Source organism: Gadus macrocephalus, chromosome 12 (assembly GCF_031168955.1).
Source record: "Gadus macrocephalus chromosome 12, ASM3116895v1".
NCBI lineage: Eukaryota > Metazoa > Chordata > Actinopteri > Gadiformes > Gadidae > Gadus > Gadus macrocephalus.
The window spans coordinates 11,967,106-11,984,199 of NC_082393.1; the positions used below are offsets into that span (position 1 = coordinate 11,967,106).

Consider the following 17,094-nt stretch of genomic DNA (forward strand, 5'->3'; position numbering starts at 1 on the left):
CTCCGGGCCGGGTCACATCTCCTCTTTTTCCGTTATTCATTGGAGTTTTTGAACCATTCTTAGTCTGGCCCCTCACCTGAGACCATTCTGCCATGAGAGACCCTACCAGGAGCACAAGGCTCCAGACAACACAGCCCCTCAGGTTCACAAGCCCCTCTCCACCACGATAAGGTGACGGTTCCAGGAGAGGCATAATGTTAGTGTTAAACACAGTTTTTTAAGCTATCCATTGTGCCTCTCCTAACCAGGATGTCCAGCACAGGGTAAAGCATGCTAGATTACACCACTGGCAATATATTATAAAAAAGAACATATATTATAAAAAAAGAACACAAATACAATCTCCTTTCATGCATATGTTCTCATAACAAAGCTTTGCATTGAGAAGAATCAAATAATATCAATGTTATCTTACCTAGTGGTCTGCACACTGCTTGTGAAGCTCTCGAGGGCCCTTTTGATTAAGACTGCATCAATGTCCTTCTTCTGGAGCTTCTGGTACAGAATGTCACTGTGTGACCGCTTTTTTTTTATTCATTTTGGTCTTGGAGGTCCTGATTGTTTTAATGCCAATTTCTCTGAGTGGATCGTCGACTCAAAGGAACTTCTTTCAGAGACGCAACGGAATTGCACACATTAGCAGCCATGTTGAAATTAGCAAGTGACTTGGTCGAAGATATCCCTTCACGCTTCGCGATGGATCTTGTCCTTCATGGCCAGTGGCACCCGTCTTGGAGCACATACAGTGGGGTGCAAGTTGTCATCCAGGCGCATGTTATACACCACTGGCAGCTTGCCAATGGCGCTGGTGTCAAACAGGTCCTTGTACTCCGTCAGCCGTGGCGCTTCCTGCTGGACGACGGCATGCACCTCTGGTCCAAAAATCACATAGCCGAGCCTGACACTGTCTCTGAGACCCAGCAGTGGTTTGACGTTTCTGTCCACAACTTAGAAGCGTAGCAAACCGCAACTAAAAACCATGTCTGCCGCACCAATAGTCTGGATTATATGACCTCCGTACGCTACAAGATTTGCTCTTTTGTTGAGATTGACGTGAGCAGTAGGATCAATGTACTGTAGAAGAGCCCTGGATATGACGTTGCATTTTGCCCCAGTGTCAATCCCAGTGTCACACTCAGTTGTCTGCCAGTGTTGCATGCAGACAGCTCAGCAAACCTTTCATCTCGTTCACGCACATCCTCTGGCTTGACTATGCTCTCACAGTAAAACATTTCCACAGTCTCACAGTGAAACACATCAGTTGGCTCTTGCAGTGGCTGCGTGTCAAGTTCACTCACGTTTGTGTATCTGCCTCTGCGTGCAGCGGGGGGCGGAACCTGCCCTGACCTGTTGGGGGCAAACGGTTTGCCTGACCTGCAGCATCTAGAGAAGTGGTTCATTCTTCCACACGTGCTGCAGCGCTTGTTGAGCGCTGGACATTTGTTCCGGTCTGGTGCGTTTTGGCCACCACAGTTTGTGCATGGGTCGAATTGCACTGTGCACACCTCTGCTTCCTTTTTTAGTTCTCTGTTGCCCTTCTCAGATCGTTCGTGTAGCATGCAGATCTCAACGGCCGAATTTAGCGTCAGTTTCTTCTCCATTAAAAGCTGTGCACGGGCAGTGTCACTGTGAATACCACAGACCAAATGATCTCTAATCAGTTTATCATGCAGTGTCCCAAAGTCACATTTCTTGGCCATGACCTTCAACGCAGAAACATATGAATGGATTGACTCGTGCCGTTTCTGGTCAGTCGTGTTGAATGCATGTCTGTCCATAATCACGTTCTTTACCAGCATAATTCCAGGGTCCTCGCGATCCTCGTCGGCCACAAAATCAAACGTGCCAAGTTTATCCTATGCCTCCGGACCGGTGAGGTTGAGAAACGTGTAGGCTTGCACTTTCGTACTAGCCGTCGCCAGACCGGCGTTGCTATAGACATGCCATTCCCACTTGAACTTCTCCCAGTTGTGAGCAATATCCTCGTTAAAGACAAGCGGGTCGATCCGGCGGAGTCCTTGTGCCATCTTAGATTAGATTCGGCTCACTTCTGACACCATGTAGATGTGTATGAATGAGGAGTGTAGACAGCGAACGGTGTTACACCCACTAGCTTTATTAGCCAAGTTCAACAACAACAACAACCAACGCGCCCCAGCATGCCATGCGTCCCTGTGACGTCAGCACGCCGTAGCAGTAACCATAGAGACTGTCAACATAGTCTGCAGGGTACACTTGCTCATTTAGAAATTTTTGGGGATCTGTGGTGTGTCGTTTGGGGACTCGTTTCACTGTGCCTAGCGTCTACCCTGGGTGTTTGTGTTTGTTTCCAATGTAGATGTTTGATTGGGGGACAAAGCAATGTAGGATTGGTAAAACACTGAACACTTCCTACATGTCAGACGTGTGCTATGATCAGTACGGTTCTCAATTCTTAATTCTGAATCTTGGTTTGGCCCTGTGCTGTGTTCTACATCTGCTCTGTAAGCAAGCTGGATAATACCATTAGTTTGAACTTTGAAGCTGATAGAGTGGAGCCATTACTGAGGTGTTTTGAAATTTTGAGGCCTGATTCTCAGATATGCAGGTTGGATGGCTACGGTGTAGGTCTGGGAAGAACTTCAGGCCAAAATCTTGCAAGCGAGCCGCTGGGTGAGGTGCAACGAGATGGAGCACTTGCTGAGTCATTTCCTGTATGGCTGGAGCCACAGGTTGAAGCGTATATGCGTCCTTTGAGACCCCCTTTGATATATAAGAGACCTCAAGGTACAGCTTACTTAAATGTTGTCGACCCAGTCACCTATTGCATCACTTCCTTTAGGGCTTCGGCCTCCTAATTGATCATTGTAGTATAATTGAATGCCCTCTTTCATATATATGATACCTCCACCACTGGGACGTGGCAACAATTCTCCAAATCCATATGGGGAGGGGGGGGGGATGCTTGTGTACAGTAGGGTTGTACACTAGACATAAATAGGAAGCAAATTCAGGAGAAGTAATGACATCTCACAAATATTTATTGAATAAATTGTTTCAAATAACCCTGCCTCGTTAAATCAATGAGCTTGGTGTTTTGCTTTCAAAAATAGGTTATAGTAGAACTTAGTGGCGGAGCCAGGGGGTGGCCGGGGGTGGCCACGGCCACCCCCCGTAGAATCTCGGCCACCCCATTGGCCACCCCAAGCACCACATCACAGCGGTCAAAAGTTTTGACGGCTGTGGAAAAATGCGGAACCTTTCTCGCACCGCTAGTACACTGTCGGAGCCTTTAGCCGCGCGCAGCGCGCACACGTCCTGTATTTGAATTCGCTCTGTGCACAATATGGCGGCCGTTGGCGGAAATGATCTGTATAGGATGCTGAGCACTTCCGGTCTTCCGGTCTAAACATCCAGATTTGACAGCGACCACGAAAACAGCCAGAGAGCGAATTAGTTCGTTTTTCAGTTTCACAATGAGCCTTTTTAAAATCCAAGGAAAGCGACTTAGCTTTCAACAGGTGGGAAACACTCTACGTCATTGCTGTGTGCCGTTGTGTACCTGTTCATCGAAGTACAACAAAACAGTTAGCTTCCATTCATTCCCCGTTGACGCTGCGGTACGGGCTGAGTGGAAGCAGAAAATCCGTAGGGATGACTTCATGCCGACCAAGCACACCCGGGTCTGTAGTCGACATTTTAAGCAGACTGATATTGATGTGACTGTCGGTGGACGAAGGAGGGTGAAGAAGGGAGCCATACCAGTTTTATTTTCTTGGAACGGATACCAGCTACCTGCGCCCAGACCGAGTGTGTGGGAACGGCGTCCGCGGGCCGAGAGTCCCCCCCCAGAGCCAGACTCGGACTCGGAGATGGAGACTGGAATGGCTCCAGATCATGATTACTGTGTCGTCCCCCAAACAGGAGCGAGGGCAAGTAATTTGTCAGACGAAAACGAAGCTCTACGTCGTCAAATCAGGGAGCTTCAACAGCAGGTGGAGGATCTCAATCTTCGTCAGCGTTTTGGAATAGAGCGTCTGTCTGCATCAGATGAGGACGTGCGCTTTTACACCAGGTTTGCCTCCTACAGAAGTTTCATGGCATTTTGGAGACTAATTGAACCTGCTGTGACCCACAAAATGATTCGCACAACCAGCGCCAAGACAGCCTCTGCCAGCATCAGGACAATGGTAGGTTTATTGTTGGTATGTTTTTGTTGATATGTTTTTAGTTTTATGTTTTATGTTTTTGTTGATATGTCTCAACAGAAACTGAGACCCATTGACGAGTTTCTGCTGTTCCTGATGTACCTGTCAGTGGGTTTTCCTCTGAGGGACCTTGCAGAGAGGTTCAACATCCACCGCACAACAGCAGGTCGTATCATCACTACATGGACCCACTTCCTGTACTGCCTGCTGGGAAGCAAGCGCCTTTGGGTTCCTCCAGAGGTAGTGAGAGCTCACCTGCCACCTGAGTTTGCAGCTTTTGCAGATACACAGGTAGTCCTTGATTGTACAGAAATATTTTGTCAGACACCATCCTCTCTGCTCCTTCAGAGTGAGGTTTTCTCAACCTACAAATCTCATGCCACATTCAAGGCCATGGTTGGCATGGCACCCCACGGTGCTGTCACCTTTGTGTCTGGACTGTATGCAGGCTCTATGAGTGACCGGGAGATTTTCAAGTTGTCTGGGATTGTGAAGCTGTTGAAGCCAGGTATGGCAATCATGGTGGACAAAGGGTTTCGTGTGGACGACCTTGTTCCTTGTAAGGTTTACCGGCCTGCATTTCTCAGGAACAAATGAGTCGTGAGGATGTTAGACAGACACAGGCGATTGCACGTCTGAGAGTGCATGTGGAGAGGTGTATCAGGAGAGTAAAAGAGAACAAACTGTTTGACAAGGCCATACCACTATCTATATGTGGGAACATCGATGAACTGTTCAGTGTGGCCTGCTTCCTGGTCAACTACCAGAATGGGCCTTTAGTGAAGGCATGGGCAACTAGTAAATAAAGTAAATGTTTTATTTTGTGCTGCGTTACGTCTGTTTGTATTGTCCCATGTTCTCACCCGAATGGTCTGCACCTTGTCGCGGTGGGTGAGCTTTAAACTGAGACAGGCCAATTTTGTGTTTTGCATTTGCTGTCACTGTGTTTGCCACTGTATGTACATTAGCTTTGGGTTTTAAAGGACTTGAAATGAAAACCAGATGCATCATAGATGACACTAGAATATGTAGAATTTAATAAGGAAAGATTGAACAACACTTTTTCAATGATCCTATATCAACAATCCACATAGTTTTACACTAATTTCAATCAGTTCGAAAGGTATGGTCTTTGAATGAAACATTCATTTAAAAAAGATCAGATTAAGAAATGATAGAAAAAGAAATAATCCCCCCTCTCCCTTATGACCCTGGCAACCTCAGCATCTTTATAAATTCTTTGCACGAGAACATCATCCTCTGCAAAAACCACAAAATCACACCACTGCATCCCTGTGATAATCAGCTGGCCTTGCACCTGCCAGTAGTAGCTGTGGCTTGGCTTCAGACGGAGGGCGCCATTCTGCATGCGCAGGTACCCGCAGTCCACGTAGCTCTTCACGTTAGGACACTTCACCTCCACCAGCCCAAATGGTGGTGCCTCCGTGGGATCAAAAACGACCCCATCTGGAGAAGAACCGAGCCAGGGAGCATCTGGATGGATGACAAATCCTGATGGCCAGTAGCTGATGTTTTTAATGTGGGCATACTCCTGAATAGCTACTGGCTCCAGTGCAAGCCCCCTCTTCATCAGAGCTGTCTGAACCCCACCTTTGCGGATACGTTCGGCAAGGTTCTCAGCAGAGCTGTGACCTCTGACATGGCACACCTCCCGGAACCTTGAGGAGGTGAGCCTCATCTTCCTCAGGCTGTGCCATTCTGCGCTACCACTCTGTTCCCTTGTGGCCCTCTCAATGGATCTTGCCATGTCGAAATTGATGGTAAGCGCCATTGCATTACATTGTTGTTGGTGAGTGCACACAAAGGAACATGTGCTTGGGTCCAGCCTGTGACCATGTAACGGCAGTGGGGGTGGAGAGGGTGCGTCTGGGTGGTGGATGATGACCCTACTCACTGGCACAGGGTGCTGATAAGAAATAGGGCTTCCATCTTGAACGCTCCCAAAAGTGGAATTGACGAGGGGGACACCAGGATTTATGGAGAGCGTGGTGATTAATGGTGCAAGGTCTGCCATGAAGTCCTGGTATGCCTCGTCGACCTTCAGGACATCTGGGTCTGGCAAGTCCCCCCGCACTGCTTTGTAGCGCTTGCTCCTTTTGAAACAGTTACATCATAATTAAAAAAAAACAATAACTCTTATAACAAAACAATCTGACAATGACTGCAGAATATATTTGTACTTAACAATGAATATTACCTCACACCATCAGCAGCTGTGTACTGTCTCGACTTTGGTTTGGTTGAGACAAATACCATATTACTCACTCTGCCAGGTTTCACACCCTATCAAGAAAGCGGGTAAAGTTTCAATCAAATTTCAAAAATCCATATAACATTAACAATCTGCTTAGTTCTTAAGTACTAACCAGTTTTCGGGGCTTATGCCACTGCTGCTCAGTTTCAGTGCAGCTGAGGACTGGCGGAACTGCTTTCAGTTGCAATGCCGAGTATTTCGTGCTCTGGTACAGCAGTGCAACACTGTGATTGCAGAGAGCAGTTCCAGCCACACAAGAACACTCAGCCGCAGCTATTTGAATCTGTGGCTGAGTGCTGTCCTCAAAAGTGATCTATGGATAAAACATGATTTTAGTATTATAATTATTATTATTTAAATAATACAGTTTAGTATTAATAGAGCATTGAACTGGTTAGTATGGCCTAGATTGAGGATACAAAGTCAGCTCTTACCTCTCACTGACTAATGTACCCATCATGTAAAGGCCTACTTAAACTTGTACTCCAAAGAACAGGAGCAGTACAGAATTGAACAGGTTAGTATACCGTAAATCCTCAATTGTGGCCAGAGGGTTTTATTTATTTAGGCTGCACAGCCTGTTTTCTAATTGAATCTCTGTCTTTACTTGAGGATTTACGATAGCCTAGACTGAGGGTACAAAATCAGCTCTTACCTCACACTGACAAATGTTCCCACCATGAAAAGGCATACTTAAACGTATGCTCCAAAGAACAGGAGCAATAACAACCGGTTTCTGGGGTGTCCATGTCCAAGTATAGTTCAGGTTTAAGTAAAATAAACAGACTCGAGATGAATTATTGTTGTTCTACATCCACATCGCCAACTATAGCCACAAAAACACCCCAGAATCTTGAACTTGAACTGATTAAACACATGTATTCCACCCTACTCTGACGTCGTGAGGCTTCTCATGTTTGCGCATGGACCTATAGCAGACGGCCCTGACGGTCACCCTCCCCGCAGCCGGGTCTTTATTTGACACTGTGGGAATTCAACGTCATTCATGTAATGTGAATCAAAACACACTGGACTTCTTTTCAACACAGTACAGTCGATCAAACAACCTGATGCTCGAAAAGTAACTAGTAACTGCGCGATTTGTCTCTAGTTTTCTGAACCAAGCTAGCTACCTAGCGATGGCACAATGTGAACGTATTCTGATTATAACGTATTCTCAGTTTGGAACTTACCTTCAAAATTGTCAATATAACTCGAGAGGTACATCTTGTACCCCTTTTCCCGTTTACTCCGGGGGGCAACGCATCCTTTTTGGACGAGTCTGTGGACGTCTGATATGGTCAGTTTGGGCAGGTCTTGTAGACATCTGGTGAAAAACATCGCCATCGTGCCGGAAGTACTGAGCATCACAATCGAGGGAGCGGAAGTAGAACGGAAGTAGCTTCTTGCACCGAGCGAATTAAACGGCTCAAGCATGGCCTGAATGCCTGTTACCACCTGACGCTTCGACCGGCACCTGCGGCTAAGTGAAGAAACCCAAAACAGAAAGGTATGATATCATAATGGATGTTGTTTTTGTCTTCTAATAACTGTGACTATCCCACCCATGACTATCTATTTTGCGAAGTTTAGAAGCAAGGTAGATCGGAGGAGAACATAGTAAACTGTTAAAATTGCTATATGCTATACGACGCTGAAGTTGGCATCCGATTCGCAGCATCCGATTCGGCTTGAAAACCACTTAGAATCTTCAAATCGGTCCTGATTGAAAACCACTACACCTATACTCTTCAAATCTGGACTACATTATCACAGTGAGGCTATACATTATGTAAAACATAGTTTCAGATTTTTGAAACCTTTACCCTATTTGTGAAAATGCAATGCGGTCTGGACCCCTAAATGAGCCTGTATTGCATTTTCACAAATAGGGTAAAGGTTTCACAAATCTGAAAATATGTTTTGCATAATGTATGATATCATAATACACTGTGATAATTTAGTCCAGATTTGAAGAGTCTAGGTGTTGTGGTTTTTAATCAGGATCAGTTCTAATGCGGTCTGGACCCCTAAAAAGCATTAAAATGTGCCTTTATTGCATTTTTACAAATAGGGTAAAGGTTTCACCAATCTGAAACTATGTTTTACATAATGTATAGCCTCACTGTGATCATTTAGTTCAGATTTGAAGAGTCTAGGTGTAGTGGTTTTCAATCAGGACCCGTTCTAATGCAGTCTGGACCCCTAAAAAGCATTAAAATGAGCCTGTATTGCATTTTCACAAATAGAAAAAAGGTTTCACAAATCTGTAACTATGTTTTATATAATGTATAGCCTCACTGTGAAAATTTAGTCCAGATTTGAAGAGTCTAGGTGTAGTGGTTTTCAATCAGGACCGATTTAAAGTGGACCAGCTGCCGAATCGGATGCTGCGAATCGGATGCCAACTTCAGCGTCGTATATGCTATGCTGTATTTGATAACTACGTTGCGAGATTGTGTACATTGTTTTAATATAATCTCTCTCTAGTCTCTACACGTATTTGTTTTTGCAACTTCGGATCGACTTTCGATCTAGTTATTTGCTGTTAACTGCTATTGTTGCCAGAACGTGTTATGATTGTGTCAGGTATATACAGTATTTATGCTGCATTTTGGATAAGTGTCATTAAAGAGGGAAAAATAATGAAGAGGAAGAAGGCAGACATAGCGTCCTTCTTCAGGGCAAGTGGAAAGAAGTCAGCTAAGGCAAAGAATGAGGGTGAGATGGAGAAAAAACAGGAAGAGAGCGAGGATGAGGAGCCCCCAGAGAGCAGCAACTTAAATGGACCTCCAGGTATACAGTATAGAGACTCACATATAGTACAGCTTGGTATGAGGTTATCTTATTTACAATTGGCTTAAAGTTTGTCTATTCATATACAGGTCAGGTTGAAAGTGCATTGTAAAACATATCAGTTCGTTTTTTCAGTACATTAAAGTATGGCATATTTGTATTTGCTATCCAGAGACACTTTCACTAATATTATACTTTAGCTTATAGTGTGTTTGTTAAACACTATATAGCATGCATTATAAAACCTTTAGGAAAATTACCTGTACACCTTATTGTAATTATTTTTGATGTTTCTGAAAGATTGATTGAGAGCAGGACAGAAGAGTCCTCCCTGAGGAGTGGCCCCAGTGGATCCCCAGGTAAATTGTCAATCTTACATTGTATGTTGTACTCTTCTGCTAACTTTTCCATCGATATTGTCCACAAGTTTATATTGTATATGTTTAATGCTGTAGAAAATGAATTTTAATCTTTTGTATCTGTGAAATACTTGGATAGTGGATCATTACACCTTGTGGAAAATACTTTAAAGGTCCCATGACATGCTATTTTATGTATTCTTTAATATAGGTATTAGTGGGCAACTAACACAGTATTCAAAGACGTTCCCGAAATTCAGCCCTGGTGCAGAGTTACAGCCACTCCGAGCCAGTCGCACATTGAGCTTCCCCCAAATGCGCTGTTTTGGTGTCTGTAGCTATAATGCAAATGAGGAGGAGCGAGGCGGGTCAAGGAGGAGGGTGGGGGTGTGGCCCTGAGCAGCTTGCAGCCACGGTACCATGCACTCTGTTTACAGTGGATGCATCGCAATGGCAAGGCGCACACAGCCTTTAGCCGTGTTCTGTAAATATTCTAGAACACACGGGAGTCCTGGAGCTCTATATCTAAATATTATCATATAGCCTACATAGATATATCATATAATATATATTATCACGGCCAAAAGCTGTGTGAGCCGATATGAATCTCAAACGACCTCGTTGGGTTCTCCGATGTCCCTGGTTCTTCAACGTCCTCATCAAAGTGAAGTAGACTGAACCGCGACAAGGAGGAGAAAGGGATCGTTGCCGGTCTTAGTAACCTCCGCCTCCGGCGGTGGTCCCTCAGCGGGGCTCAAGCGGGAGACATTCGCCGCCAACAATCCCTTTCTCCTCCATGTCGTGGTTCATGTGTTTGAGGGAGTCAAAGCCAAAGTTCCTTCCCCCCAATTCATTCTCAACCTTGGCTGAGATAACCCCCAATACGAGTCTCGTTGTAGAAATACCAGAGACGAGAGTCCGACGAGGAAGTGTACAACACTTGCGTTAGTCCTGGAGCTCTATATCTAAATAATATCATATAATACATAGAAATCTATATCATTGAATACACATTATCACGGCCAAAAGCTGTGTGCGCCTCCAGATGATATTATTAATCACAAACGACTTTGTCGGGTTCTGCGACGTCTCTGGTTCTTCCACTTTCACATCAACCTGAAGTCGACTGAACCGCGCGCTGCCGGCTGCCTGCTGCCTGCTGCCGGCTGCCTGCTGCCGGCTGCCTGCTGCCGGCTGCCTGCTGCCGGGCGATGGTGCCTCGCGGCAACCGGCGGCAAGTCGCAGTTCATGTACTTCAGCGAGTCAAAGCCAAAGTTCCTTTCCCCAATTCCTTCTCAACCATGGCTGAGATAACCCCCAATACGAGTCTCGTTGTAGAAATACCAGAGACGAGAGTCCGACGTGTTATGCGCCATATAACACCAAAAGCAGAACGGTTATCCAAATAATAAGGAAGTGTACAACACTTGCGTTACAGTCCTGGAGCTCTATATCTAAATAATATCATATAATACATAGAAATCTATATCATTTAATACATATTATCACGGCCAAAAGCTGTGTGCGCCTCCAGACGATATTATGAATCACAAACGACTTTGTCGGGTTCTGCGACGTCTCTGGTTCTTCCACTTTCACATCAACCTGAAGTCGACTGAACCGCGCGCTGCCTGCTGCCGGCTGCCGGCTGCCGGGCGATGGTGCCTCGCGGCAACCGGCGGCATGTCACAGTTCATGTACTTCAGCGAGTCAAAGCCAAAGTTCCTTTCCCCCAATTCCTTCTCAACCATGGCTCAGATAACCCCCACAACAGTCTCGTTGTGGAAATACAAGACACGTCAAAGAACCGGCAAGAAACACTTGCGTTACAGTGTGTGTATACACACACACACACACACACACACACACACACACACACACACACACACATACACACACACACACACACACACACACACACACACACACACACACACACACACACACACACGTGGCGCTCGCACGGTCGAGTCTCATTGGCGGGCCAACGTCTCTGGGCGGGCCAGGCAGAGTAAGGGGAGGAGCTGAGATTCTTGATGACGTCATGAATACAGACATTCCAAATCAGCGCGCTTGAGCCTCCGTTTTTTCAAAGGCGAGCAGAACAGCTCGTGCTCGTTTTACACCAAACGCAAGTTTTAGCCACTGGGGGACCATAGGCAGGCTAGGGGAACTCATATTTATGTTAGAAAACCTCATAAATTGAGATTTTCATGTCATGGGACCTTTAAACACCTATTAATGTTTTTAATATATATATTTAGATTCCCACAGAAGATTCAGACAGCGAGAGAGAGGAGCCTCCAACAACGAGTGGCGGCCCAAGTGGACCTCCAGGTATACTCACTTTTTCACACATACTGGACACTTTAATTCCACTTCAGTTTTGCCCAATCTGATACAGTGCCCTGATAATTCATAAACAGGTATGAGTCATACCACTCACCTCAACTGGAGTAGAGTTGGATGAATGGCCTCAAATCTATAACGTTTTAAGCTGATTATAGTGTTCAGATAATCGATTAGATGTAACATGGGATAGTACACTCCAATGTATGAGTTTATCTTGATTGTTATTAATCTCTGCTGTAATTTAATAATTGAATATGCCTTTTTTTCCATTTTTAAACAGACATTTCCAAATCAAGAACCGATAGATCTTTAAGGACAGTCATTGAAGTGTTCAGTTTTAATGAGATGTCACTGTTTGGATTCTCTGTCTGATATGTGTAAATGTGGCTCAAACTTGAATCTAATCATGCAGACTCTGCCTAATACCCATTGTGATATGATGTTTGTTATTATGTGTTTGATAGATGTTTATGGATCGAATTGAAGAAAAATTGACACTGCTTATTTAAACAGGCTGTAAATGCTTGTCATATTTACATTTGTTGGAATTCAGCAAATTGTATTCAGGATGTTATTTTATTTATTTTCATATTTCTATACATTAGCTCAGTATTATACTTTTTGTTATTTAAAGATAAATCCATATTGTGATCAGACTTGATTAAAAAAACATTGCACTTCTAATTTTGTATCCTTGTTTTGTATTCCTGATGATACACTGAGAGAATTGACTTGGCTTGTCGCAATAAACTGAGGGCATCTCTACTTTAAAATAGAATACCTTGCTGTCAATGCATATCTGTACAACCATTGTTCGACTCAGTCGTACAATACAAATAAAAACACAAATAGCAATCGGTAAATCAACACAGTTTAAAAACAAGTATGAATACAGAATAAGTGTATATTCTTTTTTAAGTTTTAGCTTCTTTGTTACTTTGCCTTTAGGTATAAGAACAATTTAAATATATTGAATACTTTTCTATTGCACCTTCACCTGAATTCCGAATAATGTTGAGATGTTTGCTGTATGTGTCTTAAATAGCTCTGCATCTCCTGGTGAGACAAATGCTTGCCACCCAAAAATTATCACTGGCCCCATCCTGGCCACCCCAATGGAAATTTCCTGGCTCCGCCACTTTTCTGAGAAAATAAAAACATCCAAGCTGCCTTTTAAGGATACCTTGATATATCTGTCTATTTTATAACCATCGGACCCTAGTTTACGACAAAAACAACACAATTGACGGCAGCTCCTTTGCCGCGTGGTTTTTAGAGCCATGTAAGGATTAGAGGGGGCGGTCGATAGCAACCACCATAGCAACCATAACGGTCAAATGACTGGATGCAGCCCCGTTGAAAAAAATAGAAAACCACCCTACACACTCAGGAGATTAATGATGTTTAAATTATTAGGACCATGAAGTCTTTATTTGCATGGGTTTACATTTCGTTCTGTGTAGCATGGAAAAATCGGAGAAACACTCCCATTCAGAATGCATTGGTTTACATTTCGTTCTTTGGAGCACAGTTATTTTTATTTATTTATTTATTTTCAGTTTTTGAGGAGGTGCTTCAAAAATGCAAATGTTTCTCTAATAATCCAAAATCCAATGGCAAAAGCCGTTGGCTTTTTGTCGAGGGAATCCAGGGACGCTCACTTCCGGGTTGGCCAACATACGTCATCCCTCCACCACTACTGTAAAAAAAACACATGTTCAAGTTGAATGAGAATAATAATAATAATAACAATAATTCTGCCATAGTATTTATTTAAGGGGGGGGGGGGGATACAAGTCTTTTGGCCATTCGTAGTGTTGATCAGCAGAGAAATAATTTGTCCGCAAAGACGGTGACGTCGCTTAGCAACGGAAGACGCTGGGGTAGACAAGTCACCGGACTACTACCCATGCAAGTGAACGGAGCGTTCCACGGCATTGAGAAGACCCGTGTAATAAAGGCCTATAATATTTCTGTTTATGGCATAGATTTCTCCTCAGATTAGGCCAATAAACCAATGGTAAAATAAAAATAAAAACGCTCGATCAAAGGCCCGGCCCGAGTATAGTGGTGGGAAATATCGGCCCGACCCGGCCCGCGTCGGGCTCGGGCAGAGAATCTAAACACTGACTGGAACTACTTAGCCGGTGTCTGTAGGGCTATATCAGGAGTTAATGCACGCACTGCAGCAAATCAGAATACGAGTATTCCCCCAGACCGTGGTCTAAACAATATTATTCACGAGTTATAATCAACCCCTACACATCAATATTAATCATAACCCTGTGTAAATTGCAATAAGTGAGAGATACAATTTCGCACGTTGAGCACACAGTTGTGTGACTCGTTTATTTAGTAAGAGAGAAACAGGAAATCCAAACGTGCTGCAAGTAAACAAATCCCGCATGGGCTCTGACGTCATGAGACGCTCGTAATCCTTAAAGGGACAGCGATCCCTGAACCACCAAGACAGTAAACGACATGCCTAACACAATTGAAAGAACAACACATAACAAAATACTGTAGGTGAATTATGTTACACTCACTACAACCCATTAAATACGGTATGATTTCTAGATGTCATGGCAACGTCCGCTCGCCACACTGGACTTGCGAGGCATCGACGCGGACGTTCATTCACGTAGCCAAAAACAAGAGAATAGATGGCTAGATAAAATAAACATCAAGACATACAATTCTAAAAAGAACAGATGAAGCAGCTACCCTTTTTTCCTTCGCGGTTTGCCTACAGAGCAGCTCACCTGCATTTAATATATCCGTGTATTGTCACAATTTCTCAGTATCAAAGGTGAAAGTAGAAACGGGTGGCCAAAAGCTGTCATACTGTTAGTTATCACAGACAATTTTAAGTAGAAACGGGTGGCCAAAAGCTGTCATTTGTTAGTTATTACAGACAATTTTCAAAAATTAATGATCTGTACGGAGCTCTATAGGGGACATTAGGGAGAACGCTCCCGGACAGAACCTTAGTTTGGAAGTCGGGCTTAGTGACACGACAAATAGCCTACTTCCAATTGAAATACAAAATTTAGAAAATAGGCCTACGTGTCCCTGATCACGTTTCAATAGATTAAATAACGTGACAGTGTCACGTATTTTCGTGAGACCACAAGGTTTCGAGCGTGTGCATGGGTTGAATTGCGTGTGTCTCACGCCGAATGCAGGAGACATGAGAGCCCTGTACTTACGTGACACAAACCAGCACCGCAAACTTTCTCTCCCGCTTGAGATGACGTCTTTCTTTATAGGTTCATGGATCTGATGCGCCGATTTCCCATGCTGATATCTCCGGAGATTCTCGGGCATCTTCGACAATTTGGCTATAGATTTTGTCATTACACGCTAAATAATATAATTATAGCCTAATTATATATATAGCCTATATATATATATATATATATATAGGCAATATACATTATTAGGCAATAGGCCTATATACATATATATAGATATATATATATATATATATATAGCCTAGCATTTGTGGTTTTGGCATAAACGTAACTAGGGTGCACTACTATCTGCGCACACCCTTTCTGAAGCCTCTATCTCGCTCTCTCTCTCTGTCCCTCCCTCTCTCTCTTTCTCTCTCTCGTACCGTTTTGTGGAGCACGTTAATTGTCTGAGAACACTCCCATTCAGAATGCATTGGTTTACATTTCGTTCTGTGTAGCACAAGAAAAGTCGGACTATCGTGCTCTGGAACACGCTTCAATAGATTAACGTTTGTGCGCATGAGCACGCAATCGCGTGATACCGGGTTGCTCCAGGAGAACCTGGAGTTCCATTTCATTGAAATAAGCGGCCCGTTTCGCCATTTCGATCAGGGTTTCCATGATCCATACACCACGTCTTTATAGGTTTGGCGTGGACGTGCACAACCCTGTGTTACTTAACCAACCCCATGTTGATTGAACTAATGCATAACCCGTGCGGTCGAACTAACAGCTCTGGTTTAGTTAGTGTCGGGTTATTCTTAAAATAAGGCTCGTACAACGACATAGTCGGAGTGTGTCTTTATTAAGCTTCCTCTCCAGCCGTAACCGTACACTAGTGTGCGCATGCACGGGACTCCAGCTAACCCCGCCCCCGGTACAGACGTCATCAGGTTGCTACAAAATAAAGGCATTCCTTACAGTATTATTCAATAATACCACATCTCCCTTTCTTTGAGAACAAAGGGTGGACTACCTTTGTCTCTGCAGGTCTTAAGGGGTTTATTCTGCCCTTTTGCTGGAAGACCTGTCCCTGATCTGTCCCTGTTTGAAGCATGCAAAATATAAATATAATAACTTACACATTACCATACTGTGAACTATTACTTTAGCAGGCTGTGTTCTCAAAACGTAAACTCTCAGGTTTCAGGTAATTGTAAACAGTGAAGCAGAACAATTTAACATCACATGTCACTCTCTTTTTCTTCCTTTTTTTTTTTTTTTTTTTTACTGTGGAAAACCAATCAATAAATCACAAATCAAGTCTCTGCGGCTTTATAACCTCTCGCCCACACCTGGTCCACACAGTCTCTGTAGTGGTGGGGCCCTCTCTGCTGGGTGATGTTTTCACTGGTGGAGCTGAATCTGGTGCAGGTGATTCTCCTCCCTCATCAGCGTCGACTACCCCACCGTTGGTCTGCAGTGGCACCAAGTGACGCCGGTTCCTCCTCAGTGTGCCCTGAGGCACCTGGACGATATAAGAGCGAGGGGTGTTGTGTGTAGATAGCACTTTGCCCTGGACTCGTGCATCGGTGATCCACACATCCTCCCCAGGTACGAGTGGCTCCAGGTTTCTCGCTCCGTGTCTCTTGTTGAAGGATCCTCCTCTTCTCCTTTTCTTTGGCCTCCAGCGCATCGTAGTCAGGCAACACTGGATTCAGCAGGGTTGGAAGGGCAGGAACTGTAGTGCGGAGGCGGCGCCCCATCAACAGTTCGGCTGGGCTATAACCGTTCTGTAGAGGGGTTGCTCTGTAGGCCAGCAATGCAAGATATGGGTCTGATGCCTTTGTTAGCAGGTTTTTCACGGTTTGTACAGCGCGCTCCGCCTCCCCATTGCTCTGAGGAAACCTGGGGCTGCTCGTGATGTGCACAAAGCCATACTCTGCTGC

General features: G+C 44.4%; 1 protein-coding gene and 2 long non-coding RNA genes across 3 annotated transcripts; 1 reads left to right on the forward strand and 2 right to left on the reverse strand.

Annotated features, from left to right (window-relative positions):
• Positions 1-5,068: 5,068 nt before the first annotated feature.
• On the reverse strand, positions 5,069-7,616 carry LOC132469621 (uncharacterized). The gene is made up of 3 exons (XM_060067606.1): positions 6,575-7,616; positions 6,406-6,491; positions 5,069-6,301 (listed from the first exon to the last, which is right to left on the reverse strand). Exons 2-3 carry the CDS (start codon positions 6,462-6,464, stop codon positions 5,347-5,349), a joined length of 1,014 nt encoding a protein of 337 aa, XP_059923589.1. The 5' UTR covers positions 6,465-6,491; positions 6,575-7,616; the 3' UTR covers positions 5,069-5,346.
• Positions 7,617-7,885: 269 nt separating this feature from the next.
• LOC132469097 (uncharacterized) lies at positions 7,886-11,948 on the forward strand. Its single transcript, XR_009528356.1, has 3 exons — positions 7,886-7,972; positions 9,559-9,617; positions 11,882-11,948. It is a non-coding gene; the product is annotated as an uncharacterized LOC132469097 (long non-coding RNA).
• On the reverse strand, positions 8,720-13,103 carry LOC132469094 (uncharacterized). The gene is made up of 2 exons (XR_009528353.1): positions 11,843-13,103; positions 8,720-9,782 (listed from the first exon to the last, which is right to left on the reverse strand). It is a non-coding gene; the product is annotated as an uncharacterized LOC132469094 (long non-coding RNA).
• Positions 13,104-17,094: the final 3,991 nt, after the last annotated feature.